Source organism: Erythrolamprus reginae, chromosome Z (genome assembly GCF_031021105.1).
Source record: "Erythrolamprus reginae isolate rEryReg1 chromosome Z, rEryReg1.hap1, whole genome shotgun sequence".
In the NCBI taxonomy this organism is placed as follows: domain Eukaryota; kingdom Metazoa; phylum Chordata; class Lepidosauria; order Squamata; family Dipsadidae; genus Erythrolamprus; species Erythrolamprus reginae.
The window spans coordinates 132,131,482-132,158,620 of NC_091963.1; the positions used below are offsets into that span (position 1 = coordinate 132,131,482).

At 42.2% G+C, this 27,139-nt stretch overlaps 1 protein-coding gene across 3 annotated transcripts; it reads right to left on the reverse strand.

The window, feature by feature from the left end:
• Positions 1–12,025: 12,025 nt before the first annotated feature.
• On the reverse strand, positions 12,026–25,545 carry MYADM (myeloid associated differentiation marker). 3 transcript variants are annotated; one of them, XM_070730004.1, is made up of 2 exons: positions 25,454–25,545; positions 12,026–14,439 (listed from the first exon to the last, which is right to left on the reverse strand). In XM_070730004.1, the coding sequence occupies exon 2, from the start codon at positions 14,426–14,428 to the stop codon at positions 13,523–13,525; it is 906 nt and encodes a 301-aa protein (XP_070586105.1). In that variant the 5' UTR covers positions 14,429–14,439; positions 25,454–25,545; the 3' UTR covers positions 12,026–13,522. The 3 variants fall into 3 exon arrangements, with proteins under 3 accessions (XP_070586105.1, XP_070586106.1, XP_070586107.1); XM_070730005.1 differs by having other exon boundaries at positions 25,379–25,545; XM_070730006.1 differs by lacking the exon at positions 25,454–25,545 and adding an exon at positions 23,136–23,293.
• Positions 25,546–27,139: the final 1,594 nt, after the last annotated feature.

Genomic DNA, 27,139 nt, shown 5'->3' on the forward strand with positions numbered 1-27,139 from the left:
TTGCAGCAGGATTAAAGATCTGTGATTTGACTTGTTATTTATTTATTTATTTATTTATTTATTTATTTATTTATTTATTTATTTATTTATTTATTTATTTATTTATTTATTTATTTATTTATTTATTTATTTATTTATTTATTTATTTATTTATTTATTTATTTATTTATTTATTTATTTATTTATTTATTTATTAGATTTTTATACTGCCCTTCTCCTTAGACTCAGGGCGGCTTACAACATGTTAGCAATAGCACATTTTAAAAGAGCTAGGCTATTGCCCCCACAACCCAGGTCCTCATTTTACCCACCTCGGAAGGATGGAAGGCTGAGGCAACCTTGAGCCGCTGATGAGATTTGAACCGCTGACCTTCAGATCTACAAGTCAGCTTCAGTGGCCTCCAGTACAGCACTCTACCTGACAAAATATTGAGGCTTCCTCAGATATCCAGCAGGAGGATGTGTCATGGATTCCCCAGCTTGTATCCCCAATTTCCAGATCACAGGTGGGACCCGGGTGGGGGGAGGCAGACACAGTGGGGTAGCGAAAATGGAGTTCCACCCCAAGTACCCAATTTTCACTGAAAAATGTTGAAAGAAAATGCAGGGGGTCTCCTTTGGGCAGCCTCTGCATTCTTTAACCAATCCTTGTTAACAGGAGAAGTTCCTGAGGATTGGAGAATGGCCAGTGTTGTACCTACCCACAAGAAGGGAAGTAGAGAAGAAGCTGGTAACTACAGGCCCGTTAGCTTGATATCAGTTATAGTTAAAATGATGGAGACTCTACTCAAAAAGATAATAAATCAGCACCTAAAAAACAATAACTTATTGGACCCAAATCAGCATGGCTTTACTGAAGGCAAATCATGTCAGACTACTCTCATTGTTTTCTTTGACTATGTCACAAAGGTGTTGGATGAAGGTGGTGCCGTGGATATTGCCTACCTGGACTTCAGCAAAGCCTTTGATACGGTTCCACATAAAGAGCTGATAAATTAGTGAAGATTGGACTTAATCCCTGGATAGTTCAATGGATTTGCAGCTGGCTGAAGCGTAGACATCAGAGAGTTATTGTTAACGGCGAGTATTCTGAGCAGAGTCAGGTTACAAGCGGTGTGCCACAAGGGTCTGTTCTGGGTCCTATTCTTTTTAATATGTTTGTGAGTGACATAGGGGAAGGTTTGGTAGGGAAGGTTTGCCTATTTGCCGATGACTCTAAAGTGTGCAATAGGGTTGATATTCCTGGAGGCATCTGTAATATGGTAAATGATTTAGCTTTACTAGATAAATGGTCAAAGCAATAGAAACTGCAGTTTAATGTTTCCAAATGTAAAATAATGCACTTGGGGAAAAGGAATCCTCAATCTGAGTATTGTATCGGCAGTTCTGTGTTAGCAAATACTTCAGAAGAAAAGGATTTAGGGGTAGTGATTTCTGACAGTCTCAAAATGGGTGAACAGTGCAGTCAGGCGGTAGGGAAAGCAAGTAGGATGCTTGACTGCATAGCTAGAGGTATAACAAGCAGGAAGAGGGAGATTATGATCCCGCTATATAGAATGCTGTTTTTAATTATGCTTGTAAATAAATAAAGTATTTTTCAAAAAAAAAAAAAAGAATGCTGGTGAGACCACATTTGGAATACTGTGTTCAGTTCTGGAGACCTCACCTACAAAAAGATATTGACAAAATTGAACGGGTCCAAAGACGGGCTACAAGAATGGTGGAAGGTCTTAAGCATAAAACGTATCAGGAAAGACTTAATGAACTCAATCTGTATACGTAGTCTGGAGCAGTGATTTTCAACCTTTTTTGAACCGCGGCACATTTTTTACATTTACAAAATCCTGGGGCACACCACCAACCAAAATGACACAAAATGACACCCTAAGACACTCTCCTCTCTTTTTCCATCCCTGTCTCCTCCCCCTCTTGTGTGTGTGTATGTATACATACTCTTGAACCATTTCCAAAAACAGGTGAGGGCTGGGGGGTTTTCTCTCTTATTTTTTGGGTGCTTTTTATCATATGCTTTAAATCAAAAGTCACTTCTCTCTCTCTTTTGTTTCTCTCTCTTTCCTCTCATTCTCTGTCTCAATCGTTTTCTCATTTCTCTTTTTTCCTCCCCTTTTTGCTCATTTCTCTCTCTCCCTTCCTCTCCTTTTCTCTCTCTCTTGCTTTCTATCTCTTTCTCTCTCTCTTGCTTTCTCTCTCTCACTTGCTTTCTCTCTCACTTTCTTTCTTTCTTTCTCTCTCTCTTTTTCTTTCTTTCTCTCTCTCTTTTTCTTTCTTTCTCTCTCTCTTTCTCTCTCTCTTGCTTTCTTTCTCTCTGTCTCCCTCTCAGCAAAAAGTTATGAGACCAGAACCTGAGCTTCCTTCTTCGCGGCACACCTGACCATGTCTCGCGGCACACTAGTGTGCCATGGCACACTGGTTGAAAAACACTGGTCTGGAGGACAGAAGGAAAAGGGGGGACATGATCGAAACATTTAAATATATTAAAGGGTTAAATAAGGTCCAGGAGGGAAGTGTTTTTAATAGGAAAGTGAACACAAGAACAAGGGGACACAATCTGAAGTTAGTTGGGGGAAAGATCAAAAGCAACATGAGAAAATATTATTTTACTGAAAGAGTAGTAGATCCTTGGAACAAACTTCCAGCAGACGTGGTAGATAAATCCACAGTAACTGAATTTAAACATGCCTGGGATAAACACATATCCATCCTAAGATAAAATACAGAAAATAGTATAAGGGCAGACTAGATGGACCAGGAGGTCTTTTTCTGCCGTCAGACTTCTATGTTTCTATGTTTCTTCCCGAGTTGAAATTGACAAGTCTCAAAGTTGCCAAGTTTGGGGAGCCCTGCTCTAGAAAATGAAATGAATAATGCTTAAAACTTAATGTTTTGTAGAAACCTTGATTTGTTTGGTAGTCCACGGGAAGGAGGGTTAAGACTGTTATGTGAAATGGAGCATTTTGGGATGTTCACTTAGGCTGTGAAAGTAGCAAGGAACACTTTAGATTGTTGCCTTTGAGTAACTGATTATTTTATGAGTGGCCATTTTAATCATGAAGGCACCTTTATGACAGTGCTCAAAATGTGCTTTCAAAATTCTAAGTGAGATGTTTCTGTCATTTCACTGTTCTAGAACTGCTCACTTCTAACATGTGGGTGAATTCGGTGACCTGCTTGTTTTGAGCCCATTGATATGGGGATTGTTCTGAGGTTCTTGGAAAATCATTGGTCAAGTCACATGATCGTCAAGCCACTCCCACCTGGTCACATGGCTGGCAAGTCACGCCTACCCAGTCACATAACCATCAAGCCACATCCACAAAATAAGCCATGCCCACAGTGTGATAGTAAAAATTTTGGTAGCCTTTCATCACAAGTGGGTTGCTACAGGTTTGATCCAGTTTGGCAAACTGGTAGCTGCAGCAGCATAAGGCTCTCACAACCTGGCTGGACATCATCAAAAAATGCCCTGCACATGTACAAAAGCATTGTGTGCACAAGAAGCATATGTGCATGTTCCGGTTCTTAAACCAGTAGGAAAGGTAAGTAGAACCCACTACTGCTCTGTTGTGGTTGGTTCTGGCCCAGCTCCTGCCCCAACGAATGTGGAGGTGGATGCAGGGGAAACATCAACATGTCATAGGCCTGTTTTATTGCCGACAGAGACAGGGAGTGCAGTTTCCTCGGACGAAGAAGAAGGTGGGGGTGACTTGGAAGAGGGGGGCTTGGCACACAGCCCAGGAAGCCAATCTCCATTATCTTCGGTCGATTCAGATGCTGAAGTCTTGGACCCACGCAGGCACAGAGTTATGCATAGAAGAGACCAATTGATGACATATTACAGGAGCTAAGAGAGGCCACCTGTGTTTGGGTGGGGCTCTAGTAATTAGAGCTGCTGATACAAATAGCAGCGTGTTGGTTTGGCCGTTGTGGAAGATTATCTGATCGCAGTTCTTCAGGACCATGTTTTGCTGTTTTTCTGGACTTTGTTGATTTTTCATGCCTTTGAAACCAAAGCAGAGCAAAGTGTGTGTGTCTCACTTCATGGAAGAAGGAGAGCTGTGACGTTCCTTCACAGCTGCTAGCTAAGTACTTTAGGACTGATTAAGGGGATTGTACAGCCTACAAGGCTGTTTTGGGGACGAGTGCTCTTTGCAATACAAAAAGGGTGCTTTGTTTCTTTTGAATGTTGTGATAAAGAACATTGTTTTGAATTTTCAAACGTGTGTGTGTGCATCTGAAATTTGTACCCTTGAATTTTCCGGAGGCTCCTACCAGAGAGCCCGGCAGAACATGCTTTAGAAGTGCTATATGGAAAGCCACATCTGTGTCTTACAAATATAACACATTTCAGGAACAACAGCTGTGTTCAGTCAGCTCTCTGGAGCGGAAACCTCTCGGCACATGAGAGAGAATTTCCATGGGGTGAAACTATCCTGCCTGCGCTTTTTCTACTGCCAAATTCAGCTAAAATCACGAAGTTCAGGAAAGAGAGGAAATAGTGTATTCCAATCTCTCTCTTTTTTGGTCCATGTGAGACTCAACTCTTCTTTTCCACCCTAGCTACTGCACACAAAAATCAGCCAACCAGACTGCATCAAAATGGCTGGTTTCGAAGCCCTGGAGACCATTTTTTATTTAAGGTTCATGTTCAGGTGCTACCAGTGTGATTCTGAACAGTGTGATTCTGTTGTTTGTCTTTCTTTAGGCGTCCAGGCTCCGTGAACAGGAAAGAGGACTGATACTTGATTTTTTTTTTAAAAAAAGGAAACCATAAAGCTGTTCTGTCGAGCTCTCTGGTAGAATCCTCCCAAAAATGCACAGATACAATTTCAGACACACACACGTTTGAAAATTCAAAACAATGTTCTTTATAATGAAAATTCACTTAAACCAAGCCCTCTTTTGGGATAGCAAAGAGCACTCGTCTCCAAACAAACTGGTAATTTGTACAAGTCCCTTATCAGTTCTGAGATACTTAACTTGCAGCTGTGAGGCAATTCACAGTCCTTCTTCTTTCACAAAGTGAAACACACTTTGCCCTGGTTTAGTTTCAAAGCGGGGAAAAATCAGCACACAAAAGGTCCAAGTCAGTAAAGCAGTCACGAAACACAACGATCAGATAATCCTCCACAATGGCCAAACCCACAGGCTGCTCTTTATAGCAGCCTCACTAATTACCACAGCCCCACCCAACCACAGGTGGCCTCATTTTCTTTTATAATAATCTCTCAGTTGTTGTTGCCTATGCATCGCTCTCTGCATGCGTGGCTGTATCATTAACTCTTGTTCGGAATCCAAGGAGGAGCTAGATAATTGATCTCCTTCTGAGCTGTCTGCTCCACTCTCCTCCTCCCTGTCATTCATGTCTTCTTGGTCAGAGGAGCCTTCATCAGCAGATTCCACCGGGGGCAAAACAGGCCTCCAGCATGTGGATGTCTCCCACACATCCACAGTCCTTGGGGCAGGAGCTGGGCCAGAGCTAACCACAACAAAAACGAAGCCTTTTAAGTGATATACAAATTAGTCACAAGCTTTGAAGTTTCCAAACTCTCCTTCTGAAGCAAGGGGGTTAGAAGAACCCCAATAGGTGGGGAGAAGAAGAAAAAAAACCCTATAAAATAAGGGAGGATCTTCAGAGGTGCATCTCAATAAGTCCAGAATGGTATTACAAAGAATTACAAATACTGCAGCAAGTGAAGATTTAAAAGCGGCGAGTTTTATAACCTATAATACAGATAGTCCTCAACTTAAGACCATTCATTTAGTGACTGAAATTACAGCGGTGCTGAAAAAAGTGACTTGATGCACTTATGACCTTTGCAGCATCTCCATGGTCTCATCACAAAATTCAGGGGCTTGGCTACTGGTTTATATTTATGACAGTTGCACCCACCTGCAGTCATGGGATCCCAATTTCTAACTTTCTCAGCTGGCTTCTGTTGTGGTTAGCTCTGGCCCAGCTCCTGCCCCAAGGACTGTGGATGTGGGGGAGACATCCACATGCTGCAGGCCTGTTTTGCCCCCGGTGGAATCTGCTGATGAAGGCTCCTCTGACCAAGAAGACATGAGTGACAGGGAGGAGGAGAGTGTGGCAGACAGCTCAGAAGGAGATCAATTATCTAGCTCCTCCTTGGATTCAGAACAAGAGTTAATGATACAGCCACGCATGCGGAGAGCGATGCATAGGCAACAACAACTGAGAGATTATTATCAAAGAAAATGAGGCCACCTGTGGTTGGGTGGGGCTGTGGTAATTAGTGAGGCTGCTATAAAGAGCAGCCTGTGGGTTTGGCCATTGTGGAGGATTATCTGATCGTTGTGTTTCGTACCTGCTTTGCTGACTTTGACCTTTTGTGTGCTGATTTTTCCCCGTTTTGAAACTAAACCAGAGCAAAGTGTGTTTCACTTTGTGAAAGAAGAAGGACTTCCAACCAGCAATGTTAATTTGTGGGGGAGGGAGAGAAAAACCAGATTTGTTTAACAACTGCATGCTTCACTTAACAATTGCAGTGATTTGCTTAACAACAGTGGCAAAAAATGGACATAAAATGGGGTACAACTTGGTCCTTAGTCGAGGACTATCTGTAGTGCACTGGACAGATTCCACTTGCTTTGTTTTTTAAATCTACTGCCAACAAACAGGCACATCTGCACACTTCTTCAATTTTTTTAAAAAAAGTCTTGTGTATTTAGCTCCATGGTGATGTACTTTTGACAAAAATAATAATAATGTAATTTCCTGCCAATGGGTTTCTCCCCTCCGAAGTTCAGCTCTTCAGAATTTACACTTGGCTTACCCTGGTTGCAACAGTGAAGCGATGTTTTGCTTCTTTAATTTGCTTCCTTTTAGCAGCTTTAAGCTCCTTCCAAACACACACGTGTTCCTCCACCACCCACTCCAACAAATTTTGTAATCATACCCGTCAAGTGTAGAGTTATAGTTCATAAAACTGAGATATATTCCCGTTTATGTGGAAGTGCACAGCAGCTATAACCATTCCAAAGGATCATTATCACAGCTACCAGGGGAAAGGGGGAATACTGTAGGAAGATAGAAAGACAAATAGGAGTGTGTGTCATGTCCCTGAGACAGGACTTTAATAATACTTATGCAAATTGGATTACCAGATCTTGGCTGCAAAACCTCAGACTACCATTGGGGGGCGGGGGCAGTATTGATGGGTCTCTTTGCTGCCATCAGGAGGTCATCCAGACTATTGCCACTCATACCTGCTAGTCCTAGTCTTTAAAAAGTGGAAAGGGGGAAGCAGGGAGAGGTCCCTTATGACTTCAGAAATCTCAAAAATGGAGGACCATTAATACCAGATTTATAATTTGCTTGTTAGTGTATGAGTAAAAATGAATCCAGAAGATGATTTAAACCTCTGATGGAGAATTAAATGGTGTAGTAAACCACATTTGCAGTCTGCATTGTTTGCCAATCAATTTCCAGTCACAATTCAAAGTGTTGGTTATGACCTATAAAGCCCTTCATGGCATCGGACCAGAATATCTCCAAGACCGCCTTCTGCTGCACGAATCCCAGCGACCGATTAGGTCCCACAGACTGGGCCTCCTCCGGGTCCCGTCAACTAAACAATGTCGTTTGGTGGGCCCCAGGGCTCTGTGGAGGCCCCAACTCTCTGGAACCAGCTCCCCCCAGAGTTTAGAACTGCCCCTACCCTCCTTTCCTTTTGTAAACTCCTCAAAACCCACCTTTGTCGTCAGGCATGGGGGAACTGAGATATCTCCCCCGGGCCCATACAATTTATGTATGGTATGTTTGTATGTATGTCTGCTTAATAATGGGGTTTTTTTTAATATTTTAAATTGTAAATTATTAGATTTGTTATGAACTGTTTTATTGTGTTGTGAGCCGCCCCGAGTCTACGGAGAGGAGCGGCATACAAATCTAACAAATAAATAAATAAAATAAATTTGGAAAATCTACATCCATAAAAATACCCTCTTCACAAAAGGTCATTTCTGGTCCTTCAAAAGTTTGTCATAATCTACCAACACGGAAACAAACCCAGTAAGAGAAGCAAAAGTTGCTATTCCACCAATTTTATCAAAAATTCCCTACAGAGCAGAGAATGAGAAATGTTTGCTCGTACTGTGCTCCCATCTACAACATTATTTCATATACAAAAAGCCTAAACATAAAAAAACCCCAAGGAGCTGCAAAGCTGGCCAGCTACTGTACTTTTCCTTCTCAAAGACCTGGAGTTGGAAAAAAGGGACAGGTGAGAATTGTTGCAAATTATTGGTAGTCCCTCATCAACGGCAAGAACAAAGGGCCAAAAAGGGAGATGTTTTTCTATGGTGACTCCCATATATCTTACACCATAGATTTATTTATGGAATACTGTGTTCAGTTCTGGAGACCTCACCTACAAAAAGATATTGACAAAATTGAACGGGTCCAAAGACGGGCTACAAGAATGGTGGAAGGTCTTAAGCATAAAACGTATCAGGAAAGACTTAATGGACTTAATCTGTATAGTCTGGAGGACAGAAGGAAAAGGGGGGACATGATCGAAACATTTAAATATATTAAAGGGTTAAATAAGGTCCAGGAGGGAAGTGTTTTTAATAGGAAAGTGAACACAAGAACAAGGGGACACAATCTGAAGTTAGTTGGGGGAAAGATCAAAAGCAACATGAGAAAATATTATTTTACTGAAAGAGTAGTAGATCCTTGGAACAAAGTTCCAGCAGACGTGGTAGATAAATCCACAGTAACTGAATTTAAACATGCCTGGGATAAACATATATCCATCCTAAGATAAAATACAGAAAATAGTATAAGGGCAGACTAGATGGACCAGGAGGTCTTTTTCTGCCGTCAGACTTCTATGTTTCTATGTTTCTATTTAACAGAGGACTGTAGCCCAGTAACCATAATAGAATAAGAGTTGGAAGGGACCTTGGAGGTCATCTAGTCCAACCCTCTACTCAACCAGGAAACTGGAAGCAAGTCATTACACTGATTGTTCTTTAGTTCTAGGTTGGTTCTCTCGATTGGTTTCCATCCATGGCTTCTGCCTTCAGGTGCTTTTGGAGAATAGGTTGACTCCCTCTTCTTTGTGGCAACCCTTAAACATTGGAACGATGCTGTCATGTCAGTTCTACTCCTTCCTTTCATTAAACTAGACATATTCAATTACAGCAAATGTTCTTTATATTTTTAGCGTCCAGTCCCATTTATGTTCCCAGTCTCATGTTTTATGAATATTTGCATTATTATTGTTTTATTTCTGATAAATGATCTAGCTACATGGTGGTCTAAGCATCTAGCAAATAAATATATAAATGAGCTCTCTACAAGTTCTGTAAGCTTGGTATTTCAAAAATAAACTGAAAAGTTAAGAGAAAGAGATGAAAAGACTACTTTTATTGAAGTTTTAAACAGCTAAGCCAAAAATAAATCAGCTCAGCTCTCTTTAATAACAATCCAATATTGGAGGATCATAGAAGTCTGCAGCTGCTATCAAACTGGTGTAAAAATCCATTTTTTGAAGTGCCCCTTAAGTCAGGAAAAAAAACCCTATTTCTACTGTAGCTATTCAGCCTCTTGGTGTCCAAAATGTACTGGAGGTTTTTTTGTTCAAAGGTGATAAAAATAGGATTGACACACTCCATTATAACATTGCTCCTTTATTTTGTACACATACATTGATTTGCATATTTCAAAAAATAATAAAAACATTGTAGATGAAGTTGCGGGTAACTGAGACATGAAGGAAGCTTACATTTCTGCCAGTGATGCACGACGTTATAACTATTTTTATTTTTTAAAAGGCAAAGAAGAATGGTAAATGCAGTAGAAATACATACAAATAACTTCTATTGCTGACCTAATGGGAAAAGACTAATGTTTTCTGAAACACGAAGTTGAAAAGCAATATCATCTAATACCAAATGCTTTGAATACTTTTTTAAAAAACAAACAAACCTAGATTAGCACCCATAAAGAAGCCACAAAGTTATATATTTGTTTGCAAAACATGTATTTTTTACTATGCTTTTTTATTTAAAAAAAACAGAGGGTGACACAGAGGGTGTCTTATAAACACTTAAAAAAACCCATCAAAATGCGAAGAAAAACAATTTACACTATCTTTCTGTAAAACAATCTATTTGTTAAGAAACTTGAAGGCAAAGATTATTTAACTCTTGCTTAAATGTTGCTCCACTGCAGTTGTTATCTTTCAACCTGGTATAATCACAAATAAGTGCTTTTCCATTTCCCCAAATCAAAGAGTTCCTTGTAACTTCCCCAACGTATTTTGTTGACTTATTTTGTTGACTTTTGAGGGTGGGGGAGAAGCGAACTGCCCTTTTTAAAGTAAAGTTACTGCAAGCCTCAACAATTCCTGCATATATCACTTTGCAGAACGTGGCTGGATTTCTATTTCAGATATACTGTACAGGCAGATACGAATCCATTAAGTAGTTAATTTCTCCCCCAGCAATCATGAAGAATAAACCTTCCATGGCAGTGCAAAGCAAACCACCCATTGAGTACTGCTTCTGTACAGTCCCCATTAATCCTAATGGAAAATGCAAGTGGCCAACGGCTCTACTGTAAACATCTACATTTCCCCAAAAAAATATTAACATAGTCATAATGGAATACAGGAAACATATTTGCTAAGGGCAAAGGAGTTTCTTTGCATGGTGAAAGAGGAACCCAATATTTTTAAGGCACTAAAATGGAGGAATATTTTTTTTAAAGGCCAAATAAAATATGTACACCGAGAATGCTCTGAATTCGCCTTTCAGCTAGCAAAGTTCCTGTTTTTAGCTGCAAACTTTTTTCTCTGAATCTGATTGGCTCATGGTGGCTGTTGTCATGTGTTTCTAAAGTCAGTCTGGATAGAGAGTAGCCCAGGTGACAAAGATAGAAAATGGGAAACCTATTGGCAAGCTATTTTTCAGACTATAAGAGGCACCGGAGTATAAAATGCACCTTAGTTTTGGGGGAGAAGAATAAAAAAAAAGCTGATTGGCGGATGGGAATACCCCCAATCAGCTGTTCCCAGAGGAGAATTCTAGCAACAGGTTCGTTGTTTGTGGGGTCTGTGCCTTGCTTTTTTCCCCCCTGCCTCTGAAACCTCCATTTCAGAGACTTTTTTTCTGAAGCTCCATTTCAAAGGCTTTTCCCCCCTGAAGCTCCATTTCAAAGGCTTTTTTCCCCATGAAGCTCCATTTCAAAGGCTTTTTTCCCCTTGAAGCTCCATTTCAAAGGCTTTTTTCCCCTTGAAGCTCCATTTCAAAGGCTTTTTTCCCCTTGAAGCTCCATTTCAAAGGCTTTTTCCCCTTGAAGCTCCATTTCAAAGGCTTTTTTCCCCATGAAGCTCCATTTCAAAGGCTTTTTCCCCATGAAGCTCCATTTCAAAGGCTTTTTCCCCATGAAGCTCCATTTCAAAGGCTTTTTTCCCCTTGAAGCTCCATTTCAAAGGCTTCCCCCCCCCCTGAAGCTCCATTTCAAAGGCTTTTTATTTATTTATTATTTTATTATTTATTTATTATTTAGATTTGTATGCCGCCCCTCTCCCCTTCCCCATGAAGCTCCATTTCAAAGGCTTTTTTCCACTGAAGCTCCATTTCAGAGGCTTTTTTCCCATGAATCTCCATTTCAAAGGCTTTTTCCCCCCATGAAGCTCCATTTCAAAGGCTTTTTTCCCCTTGAAGCTCCATTTCAAAGGCTTTTTTCCACTGAAGCTCCATTTCAGAGGCTTTTTTCCCATGAAGCTCCATTTCAAAGGCTTTTTTCCCCATGAAGCTTCATTTCAAAGGCTTTTTTCCCCATGAAGCTCCATTTCAAAGGCTTTTTCCCCATGAAGCTCCATTTCAGAGGCTTTTTTCAACCTCTGAAATCACCATTTGGGAGGCTGGGCATTCGGAGTATAAGACGCACCCAGATTTTCACCCACTTTTGGGGAGGTGTGTTTTATCCCCCTCCCTCCCAAAAAATACAGTAAGTAATTTAAGGAAAATGTTAGAAAATGGGTTTTTTATGAGAATACAGGCAGTCCTCAATTTACAGCCACAATCAAGCCCAAAATTTCAATCGCTGAATGAGATATTATTTTAAGTGAGCTATGCCTCAGTTTACACTTTTCCTGCCACTGTTGTAAAGTAAATGACTACAGTGTTCAGTTAGTAACATGTCTGTTAAGGGGAACTAGCTTCTCCCTTGATTTTGCTTGTCAAAAGGCCTCAAAAGGTGATCATACAACCCTCCTGGACACTGCAGCCCAATAGTGGGTTGATACCGGTGTGGTAGCGGGCTGCGCACGGGTAGCATCCACCAGATTATGCAATTAGCACGCGACTGCTTCAGTGGCATCTTATGGGCACTGCCACCTTTTTCCTTCTTTTTTTCTTTTTTTTTTTTCCCTTCGTGTGCATGCGCAGGAACAAAATTTTACGAGGAGAGGCACACACACGATAAATTTTGGCAATTTTTTTGCTTCGCATGCATGGAAGCAATATATATATATATATCACGTTTTTTTTTGCTGAATTTGAAAATTAAGGGAGTCTAGGATAGATCTATTTCGGCCTTATTTTGGCCTCATCAGCTAGCCATACCCTCACTGGGACTTGAACCTGCAACCTTTGCCTTGTAAGGCAGAGAATTAACCTTTAGGCTACAGTATCCAATCCAATATATATATATCGCGTGTGTGTGCACCCACTCGTGAGATTTCAGCGCATTTTTGCTTCCTTAACATGCACACACAAGACAACCGAAATTGTGCGCGCAGTTCATTGGTCGCGGCGGTAACAGCAATCCGCCTGTGCTGAGGCCGTCATAAATGTGAATCAGTTGCCAAGCACCTGAGTTTTGATCGCATGATCGTGGGGATGCTGCGATGATAACTGTTAAGCGTGAAAAATTGTCGCGTTTTTCCCGGGCCGTTGTAACTTTGAACAGTCACGAAATGAACTGTTGTAAGTCAAGGACAATCCTACATCCTGGAGTCTCTCCATCAAAGATAGGGTGTGCCCCCTCTCTCTCTGGTTTCCCCCACCCCTCAACTGGCACCTGCAATTCCAGCCACCGCCACCTTTAAGCAGCCCTAAGCTTCCTCCTGCCTCGGTCCATAAAGCTCCCGACGAACTAAACTGGTGAAGATACAGGCACGGGAATGTCCGAAGATGATTAGGCAGAAGCATTTGTGAGCCACTCTGCATACAACAAATGATCACTTGGCTATTAATGTGCAATAGGGTTGAGGATGGAGAGAGGAAAAGAATTATTGTGTGGGGAGCAGAGAGCATAAATCTAGGCTAAGGTCAAGATAACTGAGAAGGTACGAGAGGAAAGAGTGCGGAAGAGAAAGAGATTGGATTAGTCCGAGACTGCAGGCAGACACAAAAGAAAGGAATAAATCAGAGCGAAAGAGAGAAAAGCGTGACCTCTTCTTCTCTTTCCACGTCCCTTCTTTCAGACATTGCTGCCTTGATTCTCCTTAATGCCAGGCACTGTCTACCCCTGGATGAATATCAGCCGTGCAGAATACACCAGGTCTGCCAGGTACATCAGCAGGTTGATAGCGGTTAGAACAGCGATGGCAACATTCTTGTCCCATACGCAGAAGTAGCTACTTCCACATTGTGAGCTTCGAGATGGAGATCCCCCATATTTTCGGTCAAACTTGTAGAGAGGCCAAATAATTGTGGCAGTGGCATACATGAGCACAGCCAACAAAGTGTAGCCGCTGAGGAATTTGTTGAACGCACACGGCAACCAGCCAGTGCATTCGCCAATGCAGAGGATAATCACCACCAGCGAGAGGATGAAGCAGATGCAATAGACAGCCAGGCACCACTTAAGAGCATCGTACTGGTCGTAAGTAACTGGGTCGCTTATGAAGACGAAGATGATGCAGGCGGTGAAAGTCTCCACGACCTTCAGCAATCCTGGAATGGTAGCCATGTAGCCGGTCACTTCTCCTGGCTTCGCTTTGGTTAAGCTGACCTCGGTGAGGTAAGACAGGCAGGCGAGGCAGGAAAACACGGTGGCCGAAATGCGATAGCCCCGCTCTTCACGACTAAGGGACTGATTCGAAACGAAGAATACCGGGTAGATGATGGAAGCGGAGAGACACATTAGGGTGGCATACATGGCGAACGTGATGGGGAAGTTCTTCCAAGAGACCGGCATGCGATGCTGAAGGCCAGCAAACTCAACCACCAGGATCACAATGGTGATGGCGAAACAGGCACACCAGGAGAACATGCACCAGTCTCCATTGCGGCCATACCAGGCCCCCCGGTGAGCCACCAAGCTAAAGGCCACACAGGTGAAAAGGGCTTCCAGGAGGCGGACAATTCCCAAGGGGGAGGTCAGGGCATTGGTGTTGCCCACTGATTTTGAGCGGGTTACTGGCATGGTGCAAAGATCTAGGGAGGAGAAGAAAGACACATAATGCAAAACTTTTATCACATGAAAACACACAATTGAAAAATACATTTCCTGAATTTAGGGCTAAGGAATATAGGAACAGTGGGCAGATTTAGGAGAAGGATAGACGGAGCCTACAGGAGCGTTGGAATGCGTCATAAGTCCCTGTGCACCCATAAGAGATCAAAGTCCAACCGTTATCAATGCCTCTCTTATCACCCACTCATTTCCCTTAACTGCCAGTGGGTCAGATTCTTGTAGAGGGCTTAATCTTGAAATGAATCTTTACACTCATTTGTACTGCCTGAATCTAGAGCCTAGGTGGCGCAGTGGTTAGAGTGCAGTACTGCAAGCTGCTTCTGCTGACTACCGGCTGCCAGCAGTTTGGCAGATCGAATCTCAGTAGGTTCAAGGTTGACTCAGCCTTCCATCTTTCCAAGGTCGGTAAAATGAAGACCCAGATTGCTGGGGGCAATATGCCGACTCTTTGTAAACTGCTTAGAGAGGACTGTAAAGCACTGTCAAGCGATATATGAGCCTAAATGCTATTTATTTATTATTTATTTATTTATTAGTTAGATTTGTATGCCGCCCATCTCCAAGGACTCGGGGCGGCTCACAGCATATAATATAACAATACAACACAGAAGGCAAATCTAATTAAATTTAAAATTACCATGTAAAAATCCAACATTTAAAAAACAATCATACAACATATATCTAATTTCCTTGGCCAGGGGGTCAAGACCTAATTCCCCCAAGCTTGGCACCATAGGTGAGTCTTAAGACTCTTACTATTGCTATTGCGTTACAGCTTCTATATAGATTGGATTTCCAGTCTTTATCATTCCTAACCAGAATTCCATTTTTCTCTTCCCTAAAATAATAATCCAAAATAACTGCAGGACTACAAGTTGAATAAGACAAATTTAAGTGCCATTGTCTCTTGAACCTGCCTTAATATTGTAGAAGTCAGAGCAGGGATGGTGGACATGTTGTCAATCCAGGTATTGTTGGACAAGATCTGACAGCAATCCCAGTCGGAATGGATTATAGATAGTCCTCGACTTACAACCATAATTGAACCCAGAATTATGATTACAAGTTGTGCTAGTTATTAAGCGGGTCAACATGTGACCACGCCCAATTTTACCAACCAGGTTTGCAGCGATCATTAAGGGAATGTTATTGCTTTTATACAAATCCAATGTCCACACTGGCCTTTTTTTGCCAAAACTGGAAGTAACCACCACTTTCTGGCAATAGCTAACTCAACAAATGCAGGTAAATGTTCTCAATGGCAGAAAGTTCTCAATGGAACTTAGAATCTAGAATTATCCCAATATTTTATTGAGGTATCTGAAGAGTTGCACTTACAAAAAAGTAAAAAATCGTAACTCCTTTGATAAACTTCAATTAATTTAAACACTGCCCCAGCCCAGGGGTCTCCAAACCTGGCAACTCCAGCTGGCTGGAGAATTCGGGGTGGGAGGGTATGTAAAGTCCACAAGTCTTAAAATTGCCAAGTTTGAAGAGCTCTGCCGCAGCCTGACAGATGACATTTCGGGAACAATTGATTAAGCTAACCTCTGGGTAGAGAAAGAGCCGGGATGTCGCAGTGGTTAATAGTGCAGCATTGCAGGCTACTTCAGCTGATAGCTGTAGTTCTACAGTTCAAATCTCACCACCGGCTCAAGGTTGACTCAGCCTTCCATCCTTCCGAGGTGGGTAAAGTGAGGACCCAGATTGTTGGGGGCAATATGCTGATTCTGTAAACTGCTTAGAGAGGGCTGTAACAGCACTATAGAGCAGTATATAAGTCTAAATGCTATTGCTAAGTGGAATTTTGTTTTTTACGTCAATGCTTCACTTTGATGCCAGACAACTCTGATGCCAGATGTTCAGTTCTGGTCACCACACTTCAAAAAAGACTTTGAAATTCTGGAGAAGGTGCAGAAAAGAGCAACCAAAACAATCAGGGGTCTAGAAACCAAGACTTACGAAGAAAGACTGTGGGAACTGGGCATGGATAGCCTAGAGAAAAGGAGGGCCAGAGCGGACATGATAGCAGTCTACAGGTATACGAGGGGTTGCCATAGAGAGGAGGGGATCACTTTATTCTCCAGGGCACCGGAGGGCCGGACGAGGAACAACGGCTGGAAGCTGACCAAAGAGAGATTCAACCTGGAAATAAGGAAGAACTTCCTGACGGTCAGAACGATCAACCAGTGGAACCAGCAGATGTTGTGAACTCCAATACTCTGGACATTTTAAAGAGGAAATTGGACTGCCATTTGGCTAAGATGCTATAGGGTTCCTGCTTAGGCAGGGGGTTGGACTTGATGACCCGCATGGTCCCTTCCAACTCTAACAATAAATAAATGAATGAATGAATAAATAAATAAATAAATTTAAAAAAAACAATTCCATTTTATGAAAATTCATACTGCATCTAGGAAAGTATCTGGACATCTAAGATTCACTTAGCCCAAAGGGGTTCTCCTTGGGTCTCATACATCCATAGGGCAAGGGCATCTTATTTTACACATCCAATAGGCTTCACATCAACTTCACACCAGTGTTCCTTGTCACTATATGTCCTATCACTCTCGGTTTTCCGTGGCCAAGAATGGTTGAATCGTCATTTTGATGTCTGCCTGACTCTTGGAAGAAAAGCCCCATGTTACACCAACACTCCGTAGTCTGCATTGGTTGCTGAATGGTTTCCGGTCACAATTCAAAGTGTTGGTTATGACCTATAAAGCCCTTCATGGCATTGGGCCAGAATATCTCCGGGACCGCCTTCTGCTGCACGAATCCCAGTGACCGATTAGGTCCCACAGAGTTGCCTTCTCCGGGTCCCTATCGACTAAACAATGTCGTCTGGCGGGACCCAGGGGAAGAGCCTTCTTTGTGGCGGCCCTCTGGAACCAACTCCCCCCAGATATTACAGTTGCCCCCACCCTCCTTGCCTTTCGTAAGCTCCTTAAAACCCACCTCTGTTGTCAGGCCTGGGGGAATTGAGATATTCCCTTCCCCCTAGGCTTACAAAATTTATGCATGGTATGTTTGTATGTATGATTGGTTTCTTAAATTGGAGTTTTTAAACTACTTTTAATATTAGATTTGTTTATATTGTTTTTTACTGTTGTTAGCCACCCCGAGTCTACGGAGAGGGGCGGCATACAAATCTAATAAATAAACAAACAAACAAATAAATAAAATCCTTCCTTTACTTCCAGCAATCGTCCTGCATTTTTCATTGGGTAAAGAAATTCTTCTAAGGGGGTTTAAATTAGGTACAAACTTGTAACGAAGTCCAAAATGAAGTGGTTTCCTTTTGCAAATGAAGATAATAATCTTCATTTGGAAAAGGAAATTATTATTATTATTATTATTATTATTATTATTATTATTATTTATTAGATTTGTATGCCACTCCTCTCCGAAGACTCGGGGCGGCTCACAACAATAATAAACAGTATACAGTAAACAATAAATCTTCCTGTCTTACACAGCACGTATTATGAACTGTCTATGAATAATGAAAACTGAAGTCCAAAAGATCCAGAGGCTTGGAAAAGAATGGGTGGCATATTATCCACCCAAAGCTAATATAGTTCTTTCCCGTCCAGGTTGTGTCGCAATTGGCGAAAGGACAAGAACTTCTGGGGACTGTCTGTGTCTCACAATGACATTACAGACAATAGGAACGGCTGTGGGTTTTTTTTCGAGCCATAATCGGAAAACGCTTACTTCCTGAAGAAGGTGAAGGGCAAGCGGAGCAACGAGAGCCGAGAGAGGGTGGAGACTTGAGAAGGGGAGGGGTAGTAGGAGAAAAACCATGTTATCCATGTAAGGGCAGGAGAAAATTCCTTTTTGTCCAATGTTGGACATTTGGTTTTAATCAAGTTCTTCTTCTGAGCTGAGGGAGGCGGGGGAGGGTGGGGGAAAGGAGGAGTCAGAGAAATCCCAGGCGTTAAGCCCCGCTTAAACTATCTTCTCTCTGAGCCATCGCCCAAAAATGCAGCCCACCCTTCCCCTTGTCCCTCGCGCAAACCCCAAGGCAAGGATTTCCTTTCCTGTCAGTTCCAAAATCAGAAATTGTCTCCTAAGCAGTTCCTTTCACTCGGCTGCAAGGGAAGCTAGAATCCTTGGGTGGGTAGCCTTGTTTTACCCGTCAGACCCTTGAGGTGTTTGAAGAGAGAGAGAAAGAGACAGAGAGAGGGAGAGGGGGAATGAGAGGAGGGAGGAAGAGAGGGAAGGAGAGAGAGAGAGGAAGAGACAGAGAGAGAGAGAGAGAGGAAGAGACAGGGAGAGGGAGAATGAGAGGAGGGAGGAAGAGAGGGAAGGAGAGAGAGAGGGAGACAGAGAGAGGGAGAATGAAAGGAGGGAGGAAGAGAGGGAAGGCGAGGGAGAGAGAGAGAGGAAGAGACAGAGAGAGGGAGAGGGAGAATGAGAGGAGGGAGGAAGAGAGGGAAGGAGAGGGAGAGAGAGGGAGAGGCAGAGGGAGGGAGAGAGAGAGGAAGAGACAGAGTGAGGGAGAGGGAGAATGAGAATGAGAGGAGGGAGTAGGAGAGCGAAGGAGAGAGAGGGAGGAAGAGAGAGAGAGAGGGAGAGGGAGAATGAGAGGAGGGAGGAAGAGAGGGAAGGAGAGGGAGAGAGAGAGAGGAAGAGACAGAGAGGGAGAGGGAGAATGAGAGGAGGGAGGAAGAGAGGGAAGGAGAGGGAGAGAGAGAGAGGAAGAGACAGAGAGAGGGAGAGGGAGAATGAGAGGAGGGAGGAAGAGAGGGAAGGAGAATGAGAGGAGGGAGGAAGAGAGGGAAGGAGAGGGAGAGAGAGAGAGGAAGAGACAGAGAGAGGGAGAGGGAGAATGAGAGGAGGAAGAGAGGGAAGGAGAATGAGAGGAGGGAGGAAGAGAGGGCAGGAGAGGGAGAGAGAGAGAGGAAGAGACAGAGAGAGGGAGAGGGAGAATGAGAGGAGGGAGGAAGAGAGGGAAGGAGAGGGAGAGAGAGAGAGGAAGAGACAGAGAGAGGGAGAGGGAGAATGAGAGGAGGGAGGAAGAGAGGGAGAGAGAGGGAGAGAGAGAGGGAGAGAGAGAGGAAGAGACAGAGTGAGGGGGAGGGAGAATGAGAATGAGAGGAGGAGGAGAGCGAAGGAGAGGGAGAGAAAGGGAGAGGTAGAGAGAGGGAAAGAGAAAGACACAGAGAAAGAGAGATAAATATTTGAAACTAAAGGTAAGCTGCTTCATGCAAAGGAGAGCCAAAAAAAACCCCACTTTAAACTGGGTTTTAAAATTTTAATGTTAGCACTCACTGCATCGAAAACTCCCACTGTAGAGGATATTTTGCCAGACGCTGCAAGATTTAGTTTTCACTAAACATTTAAACGTGACCCAGGCACATACAGCCATGCTGGTTCTTTGAGGCCTACCAGGGGGAAATGGGTGACTGAACAGCCTATTTTGCAAAGCTGCCTTTCCCAGCATAACCTGCAGCTGCTGTTTTGCACAGACAAACCAAGAGGAAGAAAAACTATTAAGACAATGTCATTTTTCAGGTATCAGAAAAACAATTGCCTCTAGTGCGAATCCTGCTATCTCTTCCCTATCTTTGCGCTGAGAAAATGAGCATTTCAGGGAGCAGAATTTATCAGTGTCCTTCAACAGGCTATTTCTAACTCCACCGAGAGCTTTCTTGATGAGATAACTTCAGACTTGCAACCTTTGATCTGGAGCCCGAAATGGAACGATCTAGATAAATAGATTGTTTTCCATTTAACTCTGCTGTGCCTTTGAGTTGATTCATGCCTTAACGGTTTTTTCCAAGCATGCTAACCAATATCAAAGGTAAAATTTTACATAAACTCTCTTTCCACTCCTCTCACGGGAAGATGCTTTTAAAATTAATGTTATGCTGGTGTATGACTGTAATAAAGGATTTGATTTGATGCCAAGGATTAGAACAAAAACAAAATTCTACATGCAATTTTACCGCATTCGTTCTCTCAACCTGCAAAGTACATTCAAAGATGTACATACATTTGATGAAGGAACCTTATACAAAACTTATGCCAGACCCATGCTCGAATACAGCTCATCTGTCTGGAACCCACACCACATTTCAGACATCAACACTATCGAAAACGTCCAAAGATATTTCACCAGAAGAGCCCTTCACTCCTCCACTCGAAACAGAATACCTTACGAAAACAGACTAACTATCCTAGGTCTTGAAAGCTTAGAATTGCGGCGCCTAAAACACGATTTAAGTATTGCCCACAAGATCATATGCTGCAATGTCCTTCCGGTCAATGACTACTTCACCTTCAACCGCAACAACACAAGAGCATGCAACAGATTCCAACTTAATATTAACCACTCCAAACTTGACTGTAAAAAATATGACTTTCGTCGACGCGTGGAACTCATTACCGGACTCTGTAGTGTCTACTCCCAACCCCCAACATTTCTCCCTTAGACTCTCCACGATTGACCTCTCCAGGTTCCTAAGAGGCCAGTAAGGGGCGTACATAAGTGCACTGATGTGCCTAACGTCCCCTGTCCAATTACCTTTCCTTTTCTCATATATCCTATATATTCTCTCCCTCTCATCCACTCCTTTTTTACTTACTATCCCTATATATACTACTTAATGTCTATTTCATTCCATATGTATTGTATATTGGACAAAGAATAAATAAATAAAATAAAAAAACCTGCAAAAAGTCAAGTTCATCAAGTGACTTTAAGGCTGTCTTACAACATCGTAACAGGAGCAGAATTTAAAGGAAAATATAAGCTTTAACTAAATAATAATGGATAAACAACTAATCAAGGAATATCTTCCTGTAGTCCTATAAATAGTCTGGATAAAAGAGAGGGGGGAAAAGAGATTGAAATTTGCATTTACCAGAAATAATGCTGAGAGTTACTGAGAAAATATTCAGTCATCGTGCTATGGTGCAAAAAACCCCGAGGTGACAACGCCCAGAATGTAGAACTATTTCTTACATACTGCACGATACAATTGAAGTTTTGTTTTAAGCACAGAAAATTCAAGCGGCAGGACCTTAGAAGAGACAGTTCCTGTTCCCTAGAAAAACCCCAGAACTGTGCCTACAAAAGCAGAAGATGTGGAAAAGAGCAGAACCCACTGAATGCAATTAGAGTTGAGATGTAATGCTAAGGGCCATGGCAGGCAAGTATTGAATGAATAAAGGTAATTGAAAGAAGAAGTAACTCTCGGCATACCACCATAATTGAGCTCGGAATTACAGTAGTAACTCATGGCATTCAATAGCGGGTCACCATGTGACCACACCCAATTTTACGATCTGTTTTTGCAGCAATCCTTATGCAGACGTTGTTAAGTGAATGGAATAGTCTAAATTAAACTTGTTCTACCCAATAAATGCTGGTTTCCATCAAAAGAATAAAGGCAAAAACTGCAGAAAGACATAGACATAGATGCCACTGGTTGTCATGTACCCAAAATGTGATCAATTGATCACAGGGTACGGTGGAAAGTTGTGTTTATAACTTTGAAATTGGGTCATAATCTGGGGAGCTCTGTCATAACTTTGCATGATTGCTAAGTGACCCGTCATAAACCGAGAACTACCTGTATTTAAAAGCTAGGGTATTCTCAAACCTTGCATCTCAGTAGTTCTCACTTATCAACATGAAGATATGTACTGTGAAATTCTGGGAATTCACACATCTTAAAATTCTTAAAGCTGTTTTAGATAATACCACGGGGTCACTCCTTATATTACATGAACTCTTGCTTTGTTAGCTACAGAGTATATATTTACAAATAAATTCATATTAATAGATTTCAGTTGAAATAGCCAAAAAATAGCCTGATTGATCAGTTATTATTTACTGTCAAAGCCCAGGGGACTTCTTAATCCATCCTTAGAGAAACAGGATTCTCTCTGTTTTTAAAGCATGACATAAGATTTTTTAAAAGTACTTTTTCTGTACATATGGCTCTATAAGGAGAATTAATGTTTTGGAAAATCTGTTGCAAAATCTATTAGTTGTGCATCATGGAATAGAACAGATATCTATTGTTGCTGGTGTATGTTTGTATCCTTAAGTTAAAACCACAACTGGGATCAGAATTTAAACTGCTTCCATGTTTCCCCCAAAATAATACACTGTCTTATATTATTCTGAATCCTGAAATAAGCACTTGGCCTTATTGCCAAACACTCAAAAGCCCAATTGGGTTTATTATCAGGGGGTGTTTTATTTTGGAGAAAACATGGTAGGCGAGGCAGATATTAAATGAGAGAATTACACCCGATTTTACCCTTTTTGCCATGTTTGTTAAATTAATCCCTTTGCTTCTCAGAAACCAGCTGGGACGGCAAGTTGAAATAGTCAAAAAATATATGCTGGTTGCCAAGAACCCCAATTTTGATCATGTGACTGTGGAGATGCTGCAATAATGCACAGTGATGTTATAAGTGCATGAATTAGTTGTCAATCTTTTTTTTAATGTCCTCGTAATTTTGAATGGTCGCTAAACAAATGGTTTTAAGTTAAGAACTACCTGTAGTGGTTAAGGCACCTGGCAAGAGACCAGGAGGCTGTGAGTTTTAGTTCCTCCCTTAGGAATAAAAGTTGGCTGGTTGACTTTGGGTCAATCACTCTCTCTCTCTCTCTCTCTCTCTCAGCCCCACTTACCTCACAAGATGGTTGTTATGGAGAAAATAGGAGAAGGTAGGAGTTTCATGTATATTCGCCATCTTGAGGTATTTATAAAAATAATAAAGCTAGGACTTTTTTTGTTTTGTTTTAAAAAAGCACCATCACGATTTAGTGAAAACTTTTTCAAATTCTGTGAGAATTTGACGGGGCTCCGTAATAAAGAGGAAAAAATGGCCAATCACAATCAATGTCACGAAAGCTTTCACCTCTTGATTGAAGGGTTCCAGGAAAATAAAATATCTTAACAAACAGGTTCCACAGCCTGGAAATCTTTGAAACTTTCTGCCTTATTGGACAACAGACTGATTACCAAACTGGACTGCAAAACTCTGAAAAACCAATAGATGGCAGCAAAGAAATCTAGAAAAATGTAACTATTGGCTGCCATCTAATGATCTTTCTGATTTTTCCAGCCTAGATCTAACAGCATTAGCCCTGTAGTAATCATATTGCAGGAAGCAGGGAAGCTATTATGAATTTTAAAAGGGATAAATTATTATGCGGTTGAAAGTGTTACTATATTATAAACAACTAACCACAGAATTGAGCAGGGAGGAAAAATATTTACAGTACAGATTTGTGTTTTCTGGAGTCTTGTCACAATACTAACAAAAATACGATAAGGATAATTAAGACAAAAATAGGCTTTCTACAAAAATACGATGTTTTTTAAAAAAATAAACATAGTGGTTTCTACTATCGTGTCTAGTATACTGGGAACATTCACCATGAAGCACACACTATAAACTTATGAATGTCCATCATATCCTACATAGATTCATTCCCTTAGTAAAATACCTCTCTTCTCCTTACAGAAAAATGTATTCGGCAATACAGCATGTCTGTTTTGCTGATACAAATATTTGCTTTTTTACTCCATTGTGTCCCACCTACTGCACAGTTATGCTCTGATCTCATTCAATCCTGTCCAGATTGTGCTTTGAATTGTAACATGCATAGCACTCAGACAGCATTTAGATGCAGCGACAGTCTTGATGTGAGCCACACCTAGTATCTGTTTATTACAACATCTTTTCCTCACCAGACTAGCTTTAGGAAATGTTGATATTTTGTCCTGAGAAAATATTGCAGTGCCGTGTTAATAAAGACACATGTCCCTTAATTTGTGAGACCAAAGTAACTACCAAAAGGAAGAAGTTGAATTCTTTTGTGTGTGTGTGTGTGTGTATGTGTATGAAACACACCTTGGGTCTGTTCAGACAAAGGCACCCATTATTTTCATTTTCCAACTGACCACAAAGTTGCATATTTTTTTCCTGTTATTCCTCGGCAGTTATTCAAAGATATACTGTACTCCTTTAAATATGACGTACCTATATAGGCAATGCACTGAACAAACACTTTCATACACTCAGTCTGTAAAACTGCAAATTAGGTAATAAAGCCGTAGTGGCACAATTTGAGATTTCAAAATATTTTCAGGGTTTGCTTTATGGAGAAGTCGGCCCTGGGATAGCTTGAAATCTCCCCCACTTCTCTTTTTCTTACAAACCAGGGGTTTCCGAACTTGGCAGCTTCAAAGACTTGTGGACTTCAAACTCCCAGAATTCCCCTGGGATTAAAGTTGCCAAAATTGGATACTCCCGCTATAAACTTTTGCTGCTCACTTGTTCCATTAAAACAGCCTGTGACACATAACTTTCCTGCCACAAAAAGACACACCCGATTGCCAAAGCCACATTGGCAATAAGGGCCGCCCTCTCCCCGTTTACATTACCTCCCTGGTTTTGCCTCCTGCTGCAAAATTAAACTAATTGGTGGTGGTGCTTCCTTTTTTTCAAAAGGGAAAGAAAAGTCCAGGGTGGGGCACCCTGACAAGACAACCGCCCATCAACTCACTCGAGCCCAGCAAAAGGGGTTCCCCCCCCCCAACCCACTCTAGTCTTGCAAAGAGGTCGCATTAGAGGCGGGGCAGCTCAGCAAACGCACCTCGTTTCCCAAGAACGTTAAGCAATCCCCTATTTCTAATTTGAATATCCTCCTACTCCGGCTCAGTTTTGCTTTTTAACTCCTTAAATTCCCTTTTCCCTGCAGAAAGCAGCCACGCACGCGGCGCGGTGGGGGCTTTACTCTAGACGTCCCACAATCGGACGCGCTGTTTATCCCCCACCCGTGCCCCCCCCAACTTAAAGAGCCCCTCCCCGCGGCTGCCTGAGCGTCTCCCCCAGCCCCTATTTTCTCCCGAAGCTCCTTCTTACGGCACTTCCAAGACTTGGGGGGGCGTGCGGAGAGTCTGCACCGACGGAGCCTCCTTGCCTGGCGAGGCGACCTACCGAGTGATGCTCCTACTCGTGGGGACCGAGGAGGCGAGAGCTCCTGGGCTGGTCGAGACGGGAGGGCAGCTGGGTGTGGCGCTGAACGTCGGAGAAGAAGGGAGGCAGCCGCCAGGCAGGAGGAGGAGGAGGAGGAGGGTGGGCCGTGGGCGGACGCAAAGGAGAGTTGAGGGGGTCGGTAGGAACTCTGTTTGTGGCCGTTGCCGCTGGCGACAAGGAGCAATAAGCGTGACGCCAGCGGACCCACCCGAAAAGCAGCTTGGCTGGAGCCGAGCGGTTCCCACGTGTCTTTCTCTCCGAGCTGCAGGTTTCCCGCCAGTTCGACGGCTGAACTTGGAAGGAGGGCGCCCGACGAGCTATTTGCCTCTCGGAGGTGGAAAGCCAGAGTCTACGACCAATGTAGACTCTACAATGGCTCGCGGAAAGCCCGCCGTTCACTTGGCTTCATAGAAACAGAAACATAGAAGACTGATGGCAGAAAAAGACCTCATGGTCCATCTAGTCTGCCCTTATACTATTTCCTGTATTTTATCTAAGGATGGATATATGTTTATCCCAGGCATGTTTAAATTCAGTGACTGTGGATTTACCAACCACGTCTGCTGGAACTTTGCTCCACGGATCTACTACTCCTTCAGTAAAATAATATCGTTTTGAAAGGGAGGAGGATGTGTGTGTATGGTGTGTGTGTGTAACCCCATCGCTGCATCTTGTAGCAGTGGGTTCCATAGGCGGGCTGGGAAATACAGTTAATCCTCGATTTAATAGTACTTTTTTTAATTACCGCAATGCAGTGAAAGAAAGTGATGTATGACCCGTTTTTCACACTTGTGACCATTGGCAGCATTTCAGGTCAAAATTTGGACGCTTGTCATATTTGTGACAATTATATTGGGGGGGGGTGTCATGTGATCCCCTTTTGTGTGCTTCTGACAAGCAAAGTCAATGGGGAAGCCAGATTCCCTTAACAACAAGGTTACAAATGTAACAACTGCGGTGCTCCACTTAACAAATGTGGCAAGAAAAGTCATATACACACACACACATTCAGGAAACAAACATCCATACATGTACCATATTATCAAGACATCCTTAGTTATATATTTCTATCCAAAATTATTTCCAATCTCTTTCCTTCCACATTTCATACTACTCCCTCCCCTCTACCTTCTTTCTCCACCTCTCCCTCTCCCCTCTCTCTCTCCCTCTCCTTCCCTTCTACTTCCTCTTCCTCTAATCCTTCCATCTAATCTAGATGTATAGTACATCTAACAATCCCTTTTATGGTTAGCAGTCTAGCAATTCCAACATCAGAGCCATTTCTTAAACTTATATCCTTTCCCCTTATTTGTATTTTTCTATATTTCCCTTTATTTATATTTTAAATTTATTCTTCCACGTATATCTACTGTTGTTACAATGCTGCCTCCTTCCTCCTGTTTTTGCCTATCAGCTTTCTTCCAAATTAATTGCTATACCTTAACCTTGGTCTAGTCTAGAAATATGCAAGAAACATAGAAGATTGACGGCAAAAAAGACCTCATGGTCCATCTAGTCTGCCCTTATACTATTTCCTGTATTTTATCTAAAGATGGATATATGTTTATCCCAGGCATGTTTAAATTCAGTTACTGTGGATTTACCAACCATGTGTGTTGGAAGTTTGTTCCAAGCATCTACTACTCT

Coding starts and splice junctions, on each gene's coding strand:
- MYADM (XM_070730004.1), bottom strand. CDS start 14,428: ATGCCAGTAACCCGCTCAAAATCAGTGGGCAACACCAATGCCCTGACC.